The sequence below is a fragment of the Euwallacea fornicatus genome, chromosome 9 (genome assembly GCF_040115645.1).
Source record: "Euwallacea fornicatus isolate EFF26 chromosome 9, ASM4011564v1, whole genome shotgun sequence".
NCBI classification, from domain to species: Eukaryota; Metazoa; Arthropoda; class Insecta; order Coleoptera; family Curculionidae; genus Euwallacea; species Euwallacea fornicatus.
The window spans coordinates 4,969,346-4,989,312 of NC_089549.1; the positions used below are offsets into that span (position 1 = coordinate 4,969,346).

The 19,967-nt window shown below is 37.7% G+C and overlaps 3 protein-coding genes across 6 annotated transcripts in view; 1 reads left to right on the plus strand and 2 right to left on the minus strand.

The window, feature by feature from the left end:
• LOC136340997 (uncharacterized) overlaps nt 1-19,967 on the plus strand; it is a 114,312-nt gene that overhangs the window by 33,145 nt on the left and 61,200 nt on the right. For both annotated transcript variants that reach the window (XM_066285549.1, XM_066285550.1), the window contains exon 3: nt 18,956-19,023. In XM_066285549.1, the coding sequence (XP_066141646.1) occupies nt 18,956-19,023 (68 nt within the window). The remainder of the gene's footprint in view (nt 1-18,955; nt 19,024-19,967) is intronic.
• Nucleotides 157-6,469, minus strand: LOC136340999 (putative inorganic phosphate cotransporter). Of its 2 annotated transcripts, XM_066285553.1 has the most exons (9): nt 5,856-6,466; nt 4,515-4,654; nt 4,323-4,461; nt 3,860-4,033; nt 3,552-3,778; nt 3,218-3,367; nt 3,030-3,162; nt 913-1,148; nt 157-380 (listed from the first exon to the last, which is right to left on the minus strand). In XM_066285553.1, the coding sequence occupies exons 1-9, from the start codon at nt 5,890-5,892 to the stop codon at nt 213-215; spliced, it is 1,404 nt and encodes a 467-aa protein (XP_066141650.1). In that variant the 5' UTR covers nt 5,893-6,466; the 3' UTR covers nt 157-212. The 2 variants fall into 2 exon arrangements, with proteins under 2 accessions (XP_066141650.1, XP_066141649.1); XM_066285552.1 differs by having other exon boundaries at nt 3,552-4,033; nt 5,856-6,469.
• On the minus strand, nt 11,328-17,784 carry LOC136341000 (putative inorganic phosphate cotransporter). 2 transcript variants are annotated; one of them, XM_066285554.1, is made up of 9 exons: nt 17,476-17,784; nt 15,874-16,016; nt 15,666-15,818; nt 15,419-15,578; nt 15,145-15,365; nt 13,938-14,093; nt 12,441-12,573; nt 12,142-12,380; nt 11,328-11,625 (listed from the first exon to the last, which is right to left on the minus strand). In XM_066285554.1, the coding sequence occupies exons 1-9, from the start codon at nt 17,528-17,530 to the stop codon at nt 11,419-11,421; spliced, it is 1,467 nt and encodes a 488-aa protein (XP_066141651.1). In that variant the 5' UTR covers nt 17,531-17,784; the 3' UTR covers nt 11,328-11,418. The 2 variants fall into 2 exon arrangements, with proteins under 2 accessions (XP_066141651.1, XP_066141652.1); XM_066285555.1 differs by lacking the exon at nt 17,476-17,784 and adding an exon at nt 16,497-16,638.

A 19,967-nucleotide genomic window follows, 5' to 3' on the forward strand; every position in this document is an offset into this window, starting at 1 on the left:
ATTCAGTAAATCAAACGTTGGGGAAGTTGTTTGGCCTGCCAGGAATTCACGATCGGTATCTCCACCTTCGATGGATATTAAACCTATATAAACCTCACCAGCTTTATTTTTATTATCCCTTCAGGGTTTTATGAGGTGCGAAATAAAATTATCTGCTTATAGGACGGTTTTAATTAGGGCAATTACAAAGTTAATTGCTTTACGCTTTTTAATCAGAGCATTTCCCCTTCTTCCTTGCCCCGAAGGCAGTTTTTCCCCGGGCAAATAACCGAGTCCCACAATTGCCTCTCGACTGACAAGAACGTGATAAAGAAGGCAGCAGTTCCAGCATAGATTATAGCAGCAATGATGAACATGGTCCTCCATACAGCCTTATCCGCCTGCGTTTCAATTACTTAATTAATTAATTATAATCAATTAGCAAATTCAATTAGGCGATTAATTAATTAAGGCCAATTATAATTAATTAATTTGAATAGTTCAATTAATTAAAAACCCCAAGTGGAACCCTCCAAATGCGACTTAAACTTGTAAATTTTTGAGCTAATACAAAGGCATTTTAGCTTGCTGTCGGCCGGCTAGGCGCGGGATAATAAATATCCCAGTTTCCGAGATTTTCATTAAACAGATGGGAGCTCCTCAGTTGAACGGGAGGCGCTATTTATTGTTGAGCAAATATCCCCTAAACTGGAGGTGCTAATTGGAATTTCAATTGAGAGCAACTTGGAATTTATTTCCGTTAAGTGTGTTGGAAGCATTTGGTTGATGGAGATCGTTTAAAGTCGGGTTTATGGATTCGCGTGGAGTTGCCTAAATCTAGGAAGGATCGATAGCAAATTAATAGCGATTTGAGTGAGGCGAGGCCTCGCGGCATAAATTAGGAGAAGCGCTATTGGAAATGCACATTCTTACCTCTTCGGTAATAAACTCCACGAGCATTGGCGCCAGAGTGGCCAGGGATTGTCCGACCCCATTGGAAATCCCGAAAAGTGTCCCTGAGAATCTGGGAGATATGTCGATGTGGTTTACATTATACCCACAGAACATGGCTCCATTAAGGCTTATTGCCACTATGAGGAGCGCTGCTATTCCCCATGGGCTTTCCTCGTAGCCCAACCATATCAAAGCTCCTGCAGGTATGAAGGCCCCTGAAGTGTTAAAAGATTATTTTTTCGCGACAAGTTCAACGAAAAATTTTCTGAAAAACGTAAAGCACAAATTCAGAATTTTCGGATTTTCCTGAGTTATGAAAAAAAAAATCTCCAATAGCTTCGCTTCAAATAGGAACTCGTAGCGCCCGTTTAATTAACTTAGTTATACAAAGGTTTTCCAAAATTCATTAATAGCGATTTAGGCACAAATAAATGCGCATTTGATATAATAAATAGCAATTGTTTAGGAATTACAATGGCTCACATTAATCGGTAATCGGTTTTAGCAATTATTTAGCCCCATTGTTGCAAATTGCGTCTCGCAAATTATGAATTATTAGTACATTGTCGCGATATTCAAACATGTAATCAGTTCCGAGGCCCCCGTATCGTTGGCCGTTCCATAATTGCAAACTAATTTATCTAAAGCGACAATTCTACCAAACTGCTATTATATCGGTCAAATGACTAATACGAATTCGGATATTTACTGGTGTTAATCTTCAATGTTCAGGTTAGTTCGGTTAGTTCGGGCAAAGCAGGGTTTAGTCGATAATTTCAGGATGAGAGCGCTAGCCCGGCACAAAAAGGACAAATAAGATGGCATCGTGCCAATCCATCAAAGTCTCCTAACAGATTTTCCTCAATTTGGGAAAAAAGGTTAGTTCAGGTTATTGCTGGTTAATTCATCGCCGTCCACGTTAGTCCTAATTAGTTCAGGTTCGTGCAGGTTCGTTCAGGTTAGTTCAGGTTAGTTAGAGCGTGCCTACCAGGTGGTGAGCACAGCCGTGCTGAAGACGCCATCATTGAACAATCCCATCCATAGCACAACAGCTAAGAGATAGAGGAAGTTGGGCCACGTGGAAACGGAGGACGAAGACGCGACAGAGGAAACAATGAATCAGTAACAGAAAAAATGGAGGGAAATCCCGAAGAGGAGGTAGGCGAGGAACCTAATTCCGAGAAGAGCAGAGTGGTTCGGAAAGAGAACATGGAGAGATCAATTATTACTACACGCCATAGTTCCTCACGGGAGACGAATGCCTCTGCCGATATCTGCGCATGTTCTGGTTCCGAGGTGCAGACGCCTCCTGGTACTGCGAACCAAGAGCTGACGCCGACCACACATTCTTCCAGTATAAAATCTGAGGAGATCAAGGAAGAAAAACGGAAAAAGAGAGAGAGAGAGAGAGGGATAGAAACAACGATAACGGCTACCAAAGTTGTGAGGACGATGGTGGAGAACAGAAAGTGGAAAACAATTAAGAAGTAGATGGCGGAAATGATGAATTTGAAATAAAATGATAAGTAGGAAGAGAAATACAGGAACCAAAAATAAAGCTGAAGATAAAGGTACTAACAAAAAAGGACACCAGAAGGAAGGCCAAAAAGTAATGCTTTGCAACGGTCCCGGGGGGAGATGAAACCGTGGGTCCCGCACTATTAGGCTGACAAGCATCGCACCATCAACGCCTAATGTACATAAATGCATTTCGTAAAATCTCTGCGGAAAACTTAAGGTTAGTTCTGGTTAGTCCACATTAGGCCTAGATGGTGACACTCTGAGGCATACCCTGCTGGTGTATTCTTAATAGGAAATGAAGCGAGAGAGAGCGGGAACGAATGGATTCACGCTGAAACATGAAAAACTGGGAAAGAACTCTCGAAGTATGACATGGGAAAAGATGGTGAAGGAGACTATTGGAAGGAAGGGGATGATTTTAGTAGGTAGATGAGATTACCCCAACTCCCACACCATACAGTTGTTACTATCGGGCAAGACACCAAGCGACCTGATTTTTTTTTAAGACGTCGAAGGTTCAGGTCGATCTAGGTCAACCTAACCAGCGACCATTAATTTACGTAATAAGTACAAACCTATTCCGTGAAAAAGCCTTCTGGCCGTTTTCCTAGAAGTTACCCCCTTACTTATCATGTAATCCGCTATTGGGCCATAGAGGACTGTAAAAAACGCAGCCACGACGTATGGTGCTGAAGAGTACAGTCCATTCTAACAAACGGCAATATCTTTTTGTATTTAAAATCGTTCTTACACTCACACAGACCTTTTCGATATCGATATCGGTTATTTTGCTGAGATACGTCGGGATCTCTGTGATTAAGAAGGTGCTGCCCCAAGACTCGCCGATGGCCGCAACAATGATGGCCCAATAGGGCAGTGATGTTAGGATCGCTCTCCACGGCACCCTGATGCCCTAAAATATCAGCAAATATTTCAACACCACTGAATGTATGATGAATACTTGACTACTCAATGAATATGAAGCAAATCTTGAAACTGCTCAGTTTCCACATTCATTGTTAGCAAACAAGGTACCCTTGAAACAAATTCTTCATTGACCTTCACTTCTTTGTTAGTTCGGAAAATATCGCAATTACCTTGAGGTTTTCATCATGTTCTTGTCCCAAAGATTCCTCTATATACCTCCTCTCTTTCGCGCTAATGCTTCTATGAGTCGCTGGTCTATCAGCTCCCCACTGCAACCATAGAACGCACCAACCCACTCCAAGACCCCCAAAAAGGTAAAAAGACGCAGGCCACCCGAAGCGAGATGAAGAAAGATAACCGGTGATTTGCATTGAGATTATGGTGCCGAAACTACAACCTAAAAAGGAAAGTTTCGCTATTTTACAGAAGTTCCAGAGAATACGATCAGTTTGGTCCCAAGAATAAGGCCAAGATGTACCGGAATATACCGTAGTACTTATCCATGACCTTTCGTTGGTTGGAGCCCATCTTCCCAGCAGGGTGTGGATCAAAGGAATAATAAAGCCTTGCGAAAAGCCTTGAAACAGTCTGCATAAGATCGCCCCTCCTAAGCCCAGATGAATGCTCAGGGTGGGTAGAAGTAAGCACGTTCCTACAAAGATAATGAAAATGTATGAACAAGGCAAACCTCCATAGCGATAGATAATTTCTAGTGATGAAGCCCCAGGAAGCCATTTTCACGAGTAAAGCTACCAAGAGGTTGACGTATTGGTTCTCAGTACTAAAAAATTAAAACTTCAGCAATTTTACCAGGAGAATAGTTTCCATAGCAACGCTAAAGTAGAGCCTGCGCATTGCGCACTCTTTGTGTGCCTATAGGATACATTCCTCAGGTAACGTTGCCAAGTTTCATCTTAATTTTACGAGCAATAAGTACCCACCTGAATTGACCAACATAGCAATAATTAGAATCAACTTAGGCGAAAACATATGCGCTATTGGCCCTGCGAAGAACTGCAGTACTGCGTAGCTCCAATAAAACGATGAGAGTAACACCCCAGTGCTTTTCCATTCAAACGTCTATAACAACGAGGCTGGTACCACCAGTGGTGAGGTTATCTGTTGGTACTTACAGGAATATTGTTGGTGTTGGTGCTGTTGGTGTCAACCATGGCCACTACGGCTACGGACAGTATTGATCTTATGGCGTAGGAAGTTCCCATTAGGTAAAAGAGGAGGGCCGTTTGAACGTAGCGGACTCTAATGCATGACACTACAAGAGTTCATAGGAATAACAAATTTATATCTACTGCTATATCTATATCTGTTGCTGGCCAAACGATACATGCCAAGCGCGTTTTGGGGCGAAATTTAAAACTCGAAATATCGGAAACGGTCACAAGTGGCTCATATGGCATATTATGAATTTATACTACAGGATGGTCACTTTAAAACGAACCAAATAAAATAATAAAAAATGTTTGTGTAAATATCTAGGGAGAAGTTTAATTTGGCATTAACGAAAACTGTATCCGTAACCCCATCCCCAGCTACACTCACTTTGATATTTCAGACGGCACTCCCCGCCAAGTGGCACATCATTGCAAGCGGAAATCAATTTGCAACTGTACCAAGAAAACTGAAACCGGTTAATGAAGTCTGGAGTTGGAAGGAAAAACGTGTTTTAGCGAAAATAGCTTATTCAGATCAAATAATTCATTTTATTAACGGCTCAAAATGTGAGCTGTTAATAGCGAGGCACTAATAAAGCCTGTTTCGAGAACAGCTCGAATGAACAATTTCCGGAAAAATTGAGTGGTAGAAGAGGCGAATTAGAATGGCCAGCACGGTCTCCAGATCTCGGTCCACTAGATTTTTCCCCACAAGGCTATTTAGAAAGTAAACCGTCTAGAACTTCACTTGAAAAAGTATTCAAAGACTGAAAGATAGAATTTTCCTCGAATGTGGAAGTGCTACTGGAGAAACTTTGGCTAATATCCGCGAAGAATTTCAAAACAGACTTAAGTGTTCCCTCGCTAATGGCGGCTCACCTTTTGACCTCAATAAGCCATTTGCACTAGCACACATTTCCTTTCTATCTCCCGACTACGTTCACCGATTTCAGCTTTCTAAGTACAGCTACATAGCCCATTGAATTCCACTTGCAACGATGTGTCCCTCGATGGGGGGCGCCGTTTGAAATATCAAATTGGGGGTGGCGGGGGGGTGATGATACAATTCTCGCTTATGTCAAGTTAAACTGCCCCCTAAATATCTAAATAGACGACGTAAATTCTCCTCCCAATCAAGAGATATTTTGGTTGGTTTGCGAAACGAACACCCTGTATAAACGTTTAACCTCTTGTTACTGCATAGGAGAAGGTTGCAACACTAAATATCACATTTTTTAGAAATTCTTGTGCAACTCTAGTATTGCAGACATGCGAGTGCTTACAGCTATGAAATCAGCTTACCTTCAGGCCCCTTGACCTCACCAATACCGCCATCCATTCTCGAACCAAAATATGCCTTACAGTCTCACCGTAGCTGTAATTGGCATTTTCTGTAACACCAGTCATCACATGTATCAAACAATCCTAATGGCAAGTCACTACAGACGCGACAATAAAGCAGATATCACCAAACAAGTTCAACTTCGTGAGATTTATCTGCTTCGTTAAGTAGACACATACAAGGTCGACGAAATTTATTTGTTTTTAATTAAAATTGATATTCGTATTTATGGCCGCTGATAAGATTCAGAAATATTTATTCCAGTAATTATTTTTGATTTCCGAGCACTAGAGGAGATTTCGTTTCAATTTAGATCTCTCTTATGTTCATGATTTGTTACTCATAACAATAGATTTTAATGTATTACTGGAGTAAAAGCAGGCTGTCGCTGTAGTGAATGTGTGTGTTAGTATGCGCAAAACACGTGGCTAGTTGTTATCAGAAATGTATGCGGTGGATGGGAAATATACTATAATTATATATCTATTTTTAAAGAACTTGCGGTACGCTTAAAACAGGCCAATGGATTTCAGTGAGGCTAACAAAAAGAGCCGCTTGTAAGCGAGTTTTACCTTCTTTTAATTTCGCTCTTTCGTCTTTTTTTTTTTCGTTTAGTGCTCTCATTTGTTGCGTAATTCCCTGCTAACACCCTCCCTCCGACCACACCGTCCCGCCATTGCCTTTGTACCGAGCGAAACCGTTCGAAAGAAGTCAGAGTTCCGGGCACTATAAATACCTTTTTCTAGCACTCAGCTGGATCAGTCAGCGAACCGGGCACAATTGAAATTCTTTCCACAGAATAAATTATTAAAAGAAAAAACAAAAAAAAAACGTTTACCGCCATCACAAGCTGCGTGAGCATCGGTGCCAAAATAGCGTCCAGCCGGTCAATACCTTTGAAAATTTCGGCTAATGCGGTTTTTTTTGGAAGGACTCCATTTTGCCAGCCAAATGACCGGTCACTGCTTCCCCCACCAGGAAATACGACGCAGTTAACCGCAAAGTTTGGTGGACACCCCGTATATTCAGTTGGAGAAATATTTCCGCTGACTCGCTTGGGCCCCTACATACTGGGTTCGCCTTTGGGAGCGGACACGATCGGTATATGGACGATTACGAGTTTAATGTGTTTTTAAATTGTTTATCTTTACTTTGACAAAAACCATACAAAAGAAGGAACGAAACAACCAATCAAGATAAGCATGACAGTAATTTACAGTTTTTTTTTTTCGATTTACTGAAAAACTAATAATTTTTCATAGTTGTGATGTATATTTGTTCATTTTCTCCACGAATCTAATGGTGCAAGGACAATTCTAGAGTGCTATTTGGGAAAAAGGACTTTTTTAATTTTACAAATCCAAAATTTCAATAAATACTTTCAAAAACTTTTTCAAACATTTTTCTTTAATTTTTAATTTTTTTAAATTTATTAGTTTCACAGTGATTTAAAATTTATCAAAATTATCTGTCGATAACTGAGTTTTAATAAAGTATTACAAGTGTAAAAAAAGTTGTAAAAAGTAAAATGTACCGAAAACGGTTGAGTCAATGCTGCGTTGCATCACGAAACTTATATTCGTTTTCGGCAAAAAAAACCATTTTCATTAAGAAAAACTGCCACGTTTTATTTAAAAAACGTGAATGAAATGCCAGTTTCCGGTTTAACCGGAAGTCATATCAAGTTGAGAATATTTTTATAATATCAAGTTTTTTCCACAAAACAAAAACACAAAAATCAAAAATACATTAAACTTGTAAATTTCCGTATACGGATTACATCAGCTCCGAAAGTCAAATCTTACGTTAAGCTATTTCATATTCCTAAGCACTTCCTGCAACTATCAGCAAGTTTGTTTAACAAGTACGAAATCGCTCGTCAATGAACTCCATTAATGTATGATTTTTCGCTAATGCAAAATTTCGAACGTGTTGTGCCTGCTGTTGACCAATCAAGACACCTATTCCTAACACGTGATCATTTTCTGGCAGTTCTATTTTTGATATGAGTTTTCGATCGCTGAATAAAGTATAAATTCACTTAGAGCAAGTAGAGTGACCCGTAGAAGTGTTAGAATTTTTTGAGATGTAGTCGACGAAAATAGGTTATGAGTGACACGTTTACAGGGTTCGTCACATATATCGAATAACGGTAATAACTTTTTAAATAATTTTTCTATCAAAAAATGTTTCAAATAAAAGTTAAAAGGATAATTTGTTGTCACTTTTCGACAACTTTGAACTTTTTTCTTGCTCCATAGTAATGCAATGAAATCCAACTTTTGTTTTTCAAAAGTGACTCTCTATTTCCGACTGGTTTTATGGGAACTACACTTATTTCCCCATGCAAACATATCAACTTTTATTGGAGTTAGATCGAAAAGTTTCGAGAAAAAAATTATTTTCTTTATTTTATTAAAAAAATTTAATTCAGTCAGAAAAGCAAAGTAACAGCAATACATGTGTCTTTTTAAAATATCAAGTAAATAGAATATCAAAAATTCCAATTTTTAATTTAAAGAAAACTACCAATTTTTTGCTTGTCCAAATAGAGTGGCCAGCCCGATCGCCTGATTTAAACCCCTGCGACTTTTTCCTTTGGGAATATTTAAAAAATCAAGTTAATATGGATCGGCCAAATAACGTAGATAACTTGAGGGCTCGTATCGTAGGTGTATCGATCAGGCAAGACACTTATGTTCAGGTGAAAAATAGAAATGTGTTTGGATAACGACGGAAGACTTTTTCGGCAAATGGTTTGTACATTAATTAAGAATTAATTCTTAGAGACGGTAATTTGTTCTTTTGCTTTTCTGATTGAATTTAATTCTTTTAAAACGAGGAGAATAATTTCTTTCTCGAAATTTTACTTATCTAATCCCCAAAAAATTGGATGTGAGGTTACGGTTGGTTGGTATGAGGACGCAAAAGTTCGATTTCATTGGACTGTTATGGGGCCAGAAAAAAAAGTTAAAGGTCACCAAAGAGCGACAACGAATTACCCTTGTAACTTTTACTTGATACATTTTTGGCAGAAGAATTACTTAAAAATTGATTACCATTGTTCCATATACAGTGTGTCCGAGTTAAGAATTTAACACTTTCGTAAAACCTTTATTTCTTAATTGATTTTGACGTTTTTTTTTTTGTTAATTAGATATTCAAAATGCGCATTCGTCTAATGGATACGACCCCTCTTTACTTATAATCATAACCAATTGCGTGCATTTTTATGGGATCAAATTTCGGAAAATACTATTAGGGCTTTTTTTGGGATAAAAACGAAAACAGATTTTTAATTAGAATTATCTAAAACTTACCTGTTCCGATTTTCATTTTTTTACTGTACAGGATTTTCGAGAAAATCAATAAAGCATGTTTTTTACGTAAACAAGTCTTAAAATTGGCAAAAACAATTATTTTAACAATAATTAACTAAATTTTGATATTTTCAATCAACTCCCCAAATTCTCGTATACATTTTTCAATACGTCGACGATTATTTCTCAGTACTTTACTTAGTTGTTGTGGAATTATGTTCTGACAAGTCTCTCTAATGCGCGCATAAAGCTCTTCTCGGGTCCAGGATCTTGTGGGATAAACTTTATTTTTTATTGTTCCCCAAACGAAAAAATCCATGGGTGTGATATCCGAAGATCGTGGTGGCCAACGAATAAGAGGACTATTTCGTCCGATCCAGCGATTGGGAAAATTATCATTTAACCAATTTCTCACATTAACCGCATTATGAATGGGCGCTCCATCAAGTTATAAATGCAAATTGTAGTGATAACTCAGGGGAAGCTCATCAAGTTGTAAATGCAAATTGTAGTGATAACTCAGGGGAAGCTCATCAAGTTGTAAATGCAAATTGTAGTGATAACTCAGGGGAAGCTCATCAAGTGCGTCACTAAACTCATTTTGTAAGAACCTCAGGAAACGAGCAGCATTCAAATTTTCGTTGAAAAAATATGGTCCAATAATCTTTTGATTTAAGATACCACAGAAAACGTTTACTTTTGAGAAGTATTGTCGTTTACATTCGATTATCCAATTCGGGTTCTGATCACTCCATATTCTACAATTTTGTGTCGATACTACACCATTTGTCGTAAACGTAGCTTCATCGATGTATAGTAAGTTTTTTAAAAAGTTAGGATCATCTTGATACATACTCTGGAGCCATAAACAGAACTTCATTCTTAGATTTTGGTCTCCAGCTTCAAGTGAATGAAGAAATTTTGGTCTAAAAGGTTTCTTACCACTTCTTTTTAAACATTCCCAGATATGAGTTTTAGAAATGTTTAAATTTCTGCTAGCATCCCTCAGACTTGAATGCGGATTGATATTAAAGTAATCTAAAATTTGTTGTTGGTTTGCTTGAGGTTTGCGATTACGTTGCTGGTCCGGTAGTTTTACAATTGTCCCATAACGATCAAAACGTCTGTTGATATTTGCGACTGTTCATGACTAATATTGCATACATTGCAGAAAATATCAAAATTTAGTTAATTATTGTTAAAATAAATTTTTTTGCCAATTTTAAAATTTGTTTACGTAAAAAACATGTTTTATTGATTGTCTCGAAAATTCTGTACAGTAGAAAAATGAAAATCGGAACAGGTAAGTTTTAGGTCATTCTAATTAAGAATCTGTTTTCGTTTTTATCCCAAAAAAGCCCTAATAGTATTTTCCGAAATTTGATCCCATAAAAATGCACGCAATTGGTTATGATTATAAGTAAAGAGGGGTCGTATCCATTAGACGAATGCGCATTTTGAATATCTAATTAACAAAAAAAAAACGTCAAAATCGATTAAGAAATAAAGGTTTTACGAAAGTGTTAAATCCTTAACCCGGACACACTGTATATGACGGACCCGTATTAATGAACCACTGTCAATCCCAACCTTATTATCTCTGTTAAATAACCTCGATTATTAATCGAAATTATTAATACGCTTATTCGTTAAATAACTTATTAAGAAGGATAAAAATGACTTAGAGGCAATAAATGCATATTTAATGATTTTATGTGCGTTTTCTTCTCTTAATTGATTTCATCCGTATTGGTATGTTAGAACAGACGAAGGCACGGGATTAAAATTTTACTATGAGAAATCCATGTGCCGCGTTAAAAACACTCTGTAGAATCTCCATAATTTATGTAAAAGATTAAAATGAATTGGGCAAAGGAGCTAATCCATCATTTTTCCTACTGCTTACAGACTTACGACGTCCCTGCATTTTATAAACTATCCGGACACAAAGTTTAACACAGGGGATGTTTTATAAATTATTAATGCCTCGTATAAAGTTTTAATGAAATTCATAGAAGAATTAATGAGTTAATAATGCCGGTTTAGCCGGAGAGTGTCCACTACAGCAACTTTGAAGCGCAGATGGTGTGGGGTGAGAAAATTGAAATAAAATTTGATAAAGCTAACTAAAATTTATTTATTTTTTGGCATTAACGCAGAAAAACAACAAAGTCTTAAACTGAATAATACTAAATAAACGGCATTAACATGCGACCTCACTCTCTTCAAATCCCGGATTGCTTTGGCCTTCCTTTGATTTGGCTTCTTTAGTTTTGCGCTCCATCTTGATTTTATCCACATCATCCCACCATTGCCTTTCGGCAGAGCAAAACATAATGAACACAAGTGCTGTAACCGATCCGATAATCGCCGATAGCAAGAATGTGTATCTCCATGAGAACCGGTCACCCTAAAAAAATGTTCATAAAGACTTTGCCACGCCAGCATGGAAAAATTTTCCTCCCTCCCGTGCGGGAGGGAGCTCCCCATCTCTATAAAGCGAAATTACCGGCCGCCCAATGCGTCATAAATATGCCAGAAAACTATTGCAAGGAAGAAAAGTCACTGTTTCCCCCATAAACTGTTTGATGCCCTGCGCGATTTACTGCTGTTCTTCCTTTCAATGTTATTGGAACGAAAATTCACGTAATACTAAACAGTGGAAAAAACGTGCTTTTCAAAGTTCATCGCATTTTCGTCGGATTGAAAGCAGCACTTTCCTCCCGTGTTGTGTAATAGTCATTCACCTAACAACCGCTGAAAGTGGGACTTTACCACACGCTGATCGCGTTTGACGTAAAGCGCAACGCGAAGCGTGGGCTAATCGGCAATCCAGTGCGGTAAAGTGTTTTTTTAGCCGTAAAGCCACTTTGTCACGCGCTCACAGGAAAGTAATTATTTCCTATTAAAGCTCTCTAATACTGACCTCATCAACCACAATAAAGTGTACCAATATTGGGGCAAAGATGGCAATCAGCTGCCCAATTCCGTTGGAAATTCCTGACAAAATCGCTGCGTACCTCGGTGATAGGTCTACAAGATTCACTAAGTGACCGGAAGTCACTGCAGACGATGCAGTATAGGATGAAATTAGCAGTATTGCTATGAACACTCGATCCTCGAGGTACGTGAGGAACAGGAAACCTATCGACACCGAAAACATGCCTAGAATGAGAGAGGTCCAGTTGGTAAAGACGTCGATGTTTAACTGCAACAGAAACTCACTAAACCCTTGAAAAATTCTTCTGGAAGAGCGGGTAGTTATCCACCCTTTCTTTATGGTATATCCGGCGATGGGGCTGTAGAAAAGGGATCCGATAAGGGCTCCCACAGTTGGTGCTGCAGTAAATAAGCTGCTCTAAAAGTTAGAATTCAGTTGTTAGTTTTTTAACCGGTGTGCTTTCAAATTAATTGTTGCGCAGAACTGTTAATAGCTATTTACGTCCAGTAGGTGAATTTTACTACCAGTTCTCTAAGGAAGAGGCAACGTCAGGAGTCATCGCTGGACCATGCCAACGAGTCCTGAAGCAACACCTCGTGTTCGTGCATTTTACATTATTTCATATTGTCGTTTAAAGAGGATTTGTGCTTTAAGTAAACAAATCGAGTTTTCTTGAAAAAATGGCGAACACAATTTTCGTCAATCTTCGTTAGTTCGACACAATCGGAGGACGCAATTAGGTATTTATCGAAACCTACTCACATTAGATACAGAGTATCTCATATAGTTTTTTCTTTTTTTTTTTATTAGTGAGTAGATCTCGGAAACTAGTAGAATTACGAAGTCGGGTAGACGGATAAGTTTAAGGCCACTTTTGGTTTCTCAAAAAGTTCAGGGCGTGCCCGATATTTAGCAAAAACCAAATTTTATCAATTTTTTTATCGTTATAGCTTTGTAATTTGCTTCTAGAGAAATCGTGTAAAATCGAATATTGTAGATAATTTTACCTTAAAAAGAATAGACTAACTGGATATTTTCTGTCAACCGTTATTTTATAAATATGACATAAATGTATTTTTTTTATGAAAAGCATAGTAGGTTATAATTTATTCGAAAAGGTTTTTTTTTCAAGATTCAAAATGATACCAATAGGTAGACATTTCAAAATGGCGGACATGCAGCCATTTTAAAATTCAATATTGCAATTTTAAGATAGAAATCGTTCATATTGATTTATTGTTTGTTTGACATTGACAGCTCGCATCAGTTAAGTCACCTATAAATTTGCGTTTTTGAATAACTTTAATAATTTTTTTACTTACAAAAAATCTAATATCTATTTATTAACAATTATTTGTTAATTGCCTAATTAATTATTAACATCACAGATGTTCAAAAAGCCCTCCATTGTGATTTACATATGTGGTACATCGCTTCAACACTGAAATTGTAGCTCTTCCAACTGAATCGATAATATCGAAAGCTTTTCCTCAAGCAATTCCTCAATCGCTTCTTTCAAAGATTCTTTTGATTCATTCGGTTCTGCTGCAACCTTCGTTTTTCACCGCTTCCCATAGAAAAAAAATACTAAACAATATTCTGCTTTTCCATGATTGCGAAATTCATTTCAAAAACTTATGCACATTTAGTAATTCCTCGATTTGAAAAATTCTTATTAAAGTAATAAAGACTCAACTTTACAACTTAAGTAACGCGAGCTGTCAGTGTCAACAAATGATACGTCAATATGACTGTCAGGCAAGCTGTCCATGTGCACTTACATCTTTAATATTCAACCCAACAACATAGCTCAAATAACTTGGCAATTCAGCAGTCAAGAACGTGGTAGTCCAAGACTCTCCGATGGCCGCAATGATTATTGCCCAATAGGGTACGGACCTCATAATGTTCCGCCAAGGAATTGACTTCTCATCTAACTAATAACAAGTTCATATACGGGGTAATTCATGAACAATGAGCAACCGAAAACTGAAGATAGTACATGTCGCATGATGACGATTAAATACTTCATTCGTAAGTTGATAGTTTCGGATATACACAGGGTGGTAAAAATTAAAATTGTAATTAATTTTTTATGGACCTATTCCGAAAATATCTAGGTTAGACACTCGAAAATTTGTAAATTTATATTTTTACAATATATCGAATTTCATAATTTCAACGCAAACCGTTTCGAAAATGTTGCGAAAACCCCATCCTCAGAGTTCCCTTCTTAAGGGGGTTTAGCCTTTTTAAAAGACAATGTTTCGGGTATGTTTATAAGAACTTTTTTATAATTTTAATCCCTAGAATCACCTCCTTAATGTTTCAACTTTATTTCCGGACATTCTGCATACAGGGTGTTCTAAGTTTAAATTTTAATATGTTTTTTTTGCTATTATTCTGAAACTATCTAGGTTAGACACTTGAAAATTTGCAACGTTATGTTTTTTTAGGTAACGTATAAGATGCGTTTTATAATTTTTGCGTTGTTAATTGAGACCACTTACGGTCAATTTTATAGAATTGACAGTTAATAAATTTTTATCCTACATGTGTAACATGAAATTTCATTAATAACTTTAAAGAGTCATTATTTTTCCATTAAATAGGTATTCTTGTTTCATTTCGATATCTTGCTCCATTTTCGAGGAAAATCGATTTAACAAACTAGGATAATCTGAAAAATTAAAAGCGAATCAAACCAAATGTATTTTCATTTTCTAGAACAAATAAAAGTTAAACAAATGATATGCGTAGTAATTATTTAAAATAATAATGGTCTAATCCAGATATTTTCAGAATAATGGAAAAAAAATTAAATAGAATGTTTGACTTCCTGCACTCTCTGTATATCCAAAACTATTAACTCTCGGTAAAGACAGATTTTCACCAATCTTGTGCCGTGTAGCATCTTCAGCTTTCGGTTGTCCCATTGTTAATTAATCACCCTCTATACTCCATCAGAGGATTCAACTGCGGCCATACCAAGTGGTCATTTTGCTGACCGAGAGAATGCTCAATATACTTTCGCTCCTCGATACTTATGCTGGAATGGGCCGCCGGGGTTTCGGCGCTGAAAACCATCCAGAATATGCACCATACGAAGCCCAATAGGGCAAATAAATAGAAAGCCGCAGGCCAGCCCCACGAGGAGGCCGATAGATACCCGGTTATTACTGAAGATAGTATCGCCCCTACTTGGAAGCCTATAGAGGGATGAAAGTTAGCTAGGGTAATGGTCGAAGACTGCGCAATGAACCTGCGAATACAACGGAGCTGCAGGATGATAATTCGTGGGGTGGAAGCCACCTCCCTAGGACTCCATTCATACAGGGTAACAGAAATCCTTGGAAGAGACCCTGTATAACTCTCAGAGCCATTACTCCGTTCGCTCCAGCGTGCTTCGCCATCATTGGTATCTACAACGAAAAGAAGATTTAGATGTGGTCCATTAATCTCACAATACGATCACAATATGATGGCGACATGATCGCAATATTTCTTACCATTGCCGATGATAAAGCGTTCATAAATGTCGCAATAAATAAGATCTTCTTAGTTCCAAATTTATGAATGAAGTTTCCTGCTACGAACTGCAAAACTGCATAACTCCAGTAGAACGAAGACAAAATTATATTTGAGTTGTCCCACTCGTAGTACTAGAAAACAATTTTAATAGTACTGATATAGCAGATTTTCCTGGCATTGACTTACTGGCACGTCAGGGTTGCTGGAAGTACCGTTCGTGGTCATGGCGACGATACCAACCGAGAGGCAAAGTCTCATGTTGAGGGTGATTACCAGCAGGAAGAACAGGAGAACGATTTGAATGTAACGGATTTTGATCCATCCTGAGCCTGGAATAAAGAGCTCCATGAGCACATCAGATTATCGTTGGAATAAGAAATGTTTGAAGGGTTCACTTTTAATTGCAGTGATCTTAAAAAGTCTCTTCTCTTTATTTTGCTCCTTAGAATGGCTATGATCTTCCTTTGTAGCTTATTAACGTCGATGGGTGTAGATAAATAACGTTATTCGTACTTTTTCATAAATAATAATCTAATGGGAATAGATCTGGTGAGCGTGCCGGCTAACCTATGCCTCCATTGTTCGAAATAAATAAATCGGGAAACGTTTCGACTCGACTGCTGACTAGTAACTAACATAATACTAAAACACGATTGAATTTATTGCGAAACTGTTATTGAAACCCCCAAAATGGTCGCAGACAACCACTAAGATGTGAAATTGCTTGAATCCCCTTCCGCTGCCGGTTTCGTCTTTTCATCAGGGGGCCCGGTAAAACTTCAGTAAATAATAAAACAAAATCAAATTACCGTTTTGTGACAGACAGTTTTTCTCCACAGAAAACCGTGGTGGAGCGTTTCCGAAAACCGCTTTTTACACCACCTGTCGCTTTTCCGAGCTTTTCCATTGAAAAAAGATAAGTGAAAGGAAGAAAACTTCGTAGCAAGCTTTTGTGACGACATCTATAAAATAATAACTAGTATAAAATACAGGGTGTCCCACCAGGAACCACCGTCAGACGTTTTGGGAAAACTATGAATAGCAAAGTCAGGAAAATTTAGTTGTTTGGTAAGAGGCGGAGGCGACTTCATCTAAAATATTTTCAATGACGTCACACTTCCGGTGACACCGGTGCTTACTTTAAATGAGGCACGCTGTATATTATTACCTTTTTGGATTCTATGTGCAAAATCAGTACAACTTTTCTTAGAACTAACAGTTTCTATAGGTAATAGTAGAATTAATAGACTCGAAAGCTAATAGTTGTAAAGAAATCGACGTATGAACAAACTTGTATTGAAATCGAACGTAGAATTAAAAAATGCAATAATATATAGGGGGTTTCAGTTTAAAATAAGCAAGCATCGGCTTCCAGTGCAACCGGATATGTTACGTCATTGAGAGTATTTTAGATGAGGTCGCGCAAAGGTTCTTACCAAACCACTAAGTTTTCGTAGCTTTGCTGATCGCAGTTTTTGTCAAAACGTGTAATGGGTTTCAGGTGGGACACCCTGTACAGTATTTAGTGCAAATTTTATAGTTATTTTTTAATTTCTTACAAATATTACGTTATGATGAAATATGTGGATTAACGACGAGCTGTTTTTTCTTAGCACTGAGACATTTCCAGCTACGTATAACCGAATATTGAAGAAGATATGCAGTTTGATTTTTTTTATGCATTATAATTAACAACTGATAACTGCATTAAGCAACCAAGCGACTGACTGCAATGTTCCCATATTGATCATAAGCCAAATTAATGCACTTGCCACTTCATTAACTGACCTGCATCCTGTAGAGGTTCCTCTACCTCCAGCTGCGTACACTTTCCCTCTGACATCTCAAAGACACTCAAAACACTAAATTCGAATCACTAGTCTTCGCAAAAAAACATTATTTTGACAATAATTTAGCAGCTGACCATTTCACCATTCACCAATAAATTTGCGATTTATTTATCTCTCCATTCATTAGTTTTTACAAGCGATTTCTGCAATTTACTACTATTGGAGTTAGCATAAGATGTAGTACTGTGGTCGTACGCAGTTCAATCGAGTATCATCTTGTGTTCCTATCAAGGTCACTCTTGCGTTGACCCAGGCGAAAAAATGCAGTACCGTATTCGAGCTACCACATAAGAAATAACAAAAAGTGGTTCCCGTTGCTCAGCTGAAATGTTTATTTTCTCTGATGGTGGACACGAGTAATTGATATTCCATTGGTTGTCTGATAATGAGCACTATCACCAACTATTCATGGATTTCCGGTTATTTCCATCGGGTATTAAACAATTCTCATTAAAACCAGGTGATTGGGTAATGTTTTTCACTGACTCAGCTCTACTAACAGACATATTTTATTTCATACTATCCGGAAAGGTCTGCTCCCTCTCTGTCGTGGTACACTAATTGTAGTCTCTCTGAAGCCCGGTTCTGTACTCTCACCACCAGACCCATCCACGGGGAATCATGACAAAATTACGCGAGTTACAGAAATTTATAAAAGAGACTTCACATTTTTCATCACTTGTGATTCAATTCACAGCTTGGGACGTAGGTGAGGTACCGGAACACCGGTGACAGGCGCGGCGAGCATGCTCGGTGCTCATACGATTGGTTCCAGCCACGATGCAGGTCCGGCTCGTTCTGCTTTTTCGGCAAATATCGGGACCAGCGCGTGATACCGTCACAGAACATATGTTATCACAGAACGTTCAGTCGACATCAGAAGTTTGACTTGATCAAGTTAAAGCAAATTTTCCCCTTATTAACCACCGAAAAATGTTTCCTAGACTAAGTGGTTATTATACGGGTCCTCCCAACATTTGTCCTGCGAAAAACTGAGAACTAACTTTAACTGACCTATACAGTGCGTCCAATTAGCAACATCGAGTTAATCCGACTAACTTGAACTAACATTCCTTTACTTCAAATATATTAGAGCTGGGTAACCTTAGGGCCGCTAACTACCTTCAGCACCAAAATAAATCTTAAAATTCCCCATATAAATTATAACGTTGTATGTCTGTTGCGTGTAAGGCCCATCTTAGCTTAAATTTTTGGAGGGTTACGTAAATAAGAGGCAATACTCGTGTGACTGTCCCAAGGGGATTATAAATTTTGTTATATAAGGTGGATGATGAAGAGAGCCCCAATAAGCGTTAGCAATATGAGAGATGTGTCTAAGCTCAAAATGTCATTAGTTATTAGTCGCAATCTGACCGCATTCATGGGGAAAATTTAAACGATATTTCTTTCTATTTCAGAATTAACTGTAAAGAAGAAGGCAATCCGACAATCAATAAAGCAATATTTATGTACGCGGTTTCTGCAGGTAAGTCTTAATTCAGAAAAACACTCCGATTTCATTCAAAGAGACCTGAAATTCAATTTTCGAGTTACATAAGGCTCGAATGTGCCTTGAGTCTTTATCTCCACGGAAAACGTAAAGTAAAATAAAAATAAATAAGAAATATAAATAAATTAATTTGAAAAATAAAAAATATTAAGGCGGGCCATCCACGATATTGCGGTGCCTAATGAATGACGTCAAAGTAATTCGATTTTATCACACGGAGGCTGACCGATGCTCGTACAACGATTGGCTAGATGCAAAGCGAGATAAACCGCATTAGCAAGCTTATCTGATTTTATAAGTCGTAATGGTAAAACCTTAATAAAGTAACGTTAATCTGCTATGCAATATCATGTGTGTTCTGGCCAAATTGTCAATCAAACCTTATGCATTTTCATTGTACGAACTTGTTGAACCGCCCTGCAGTATAATGGGTGGCAGCTTAAGATGGCCATTTAGCTTGGCACAGGGCCATATATGTCATTTAGCTGTTAGGGTAAAGTAATAAAACTAATACGAAGGTTATATTGTGATGGGATACATAGAGGTTCGAAAATCCCGCATAAATTCCTTAAAAATTGAAGGAAACATTTTCCATGAAAATGCTAGCGTTTTTGTCGTAACATACATCCATAAGTAGTAGATAAATTCACTTTTTCATTTCTTCGTTGTGGAACCCCATATACAGGGTCTTCCTCAATTATGTACGGATATTTTAAGGTGGGATTCTACATGAAATATTAATGACAGTTTGTTACATAAACCATGTTCCAAAATGCTCCGGTACGAAAATACAGGACTGCAAATTTTAGAAAAAGAAATGGAAATTAATGAATATCTCCGAAACTGCTTGAGATATTTCAACGAAGTTTAACATATAAAGAGAGTTTGTAAACAAATATTAATTGCAATAGAAATATGTT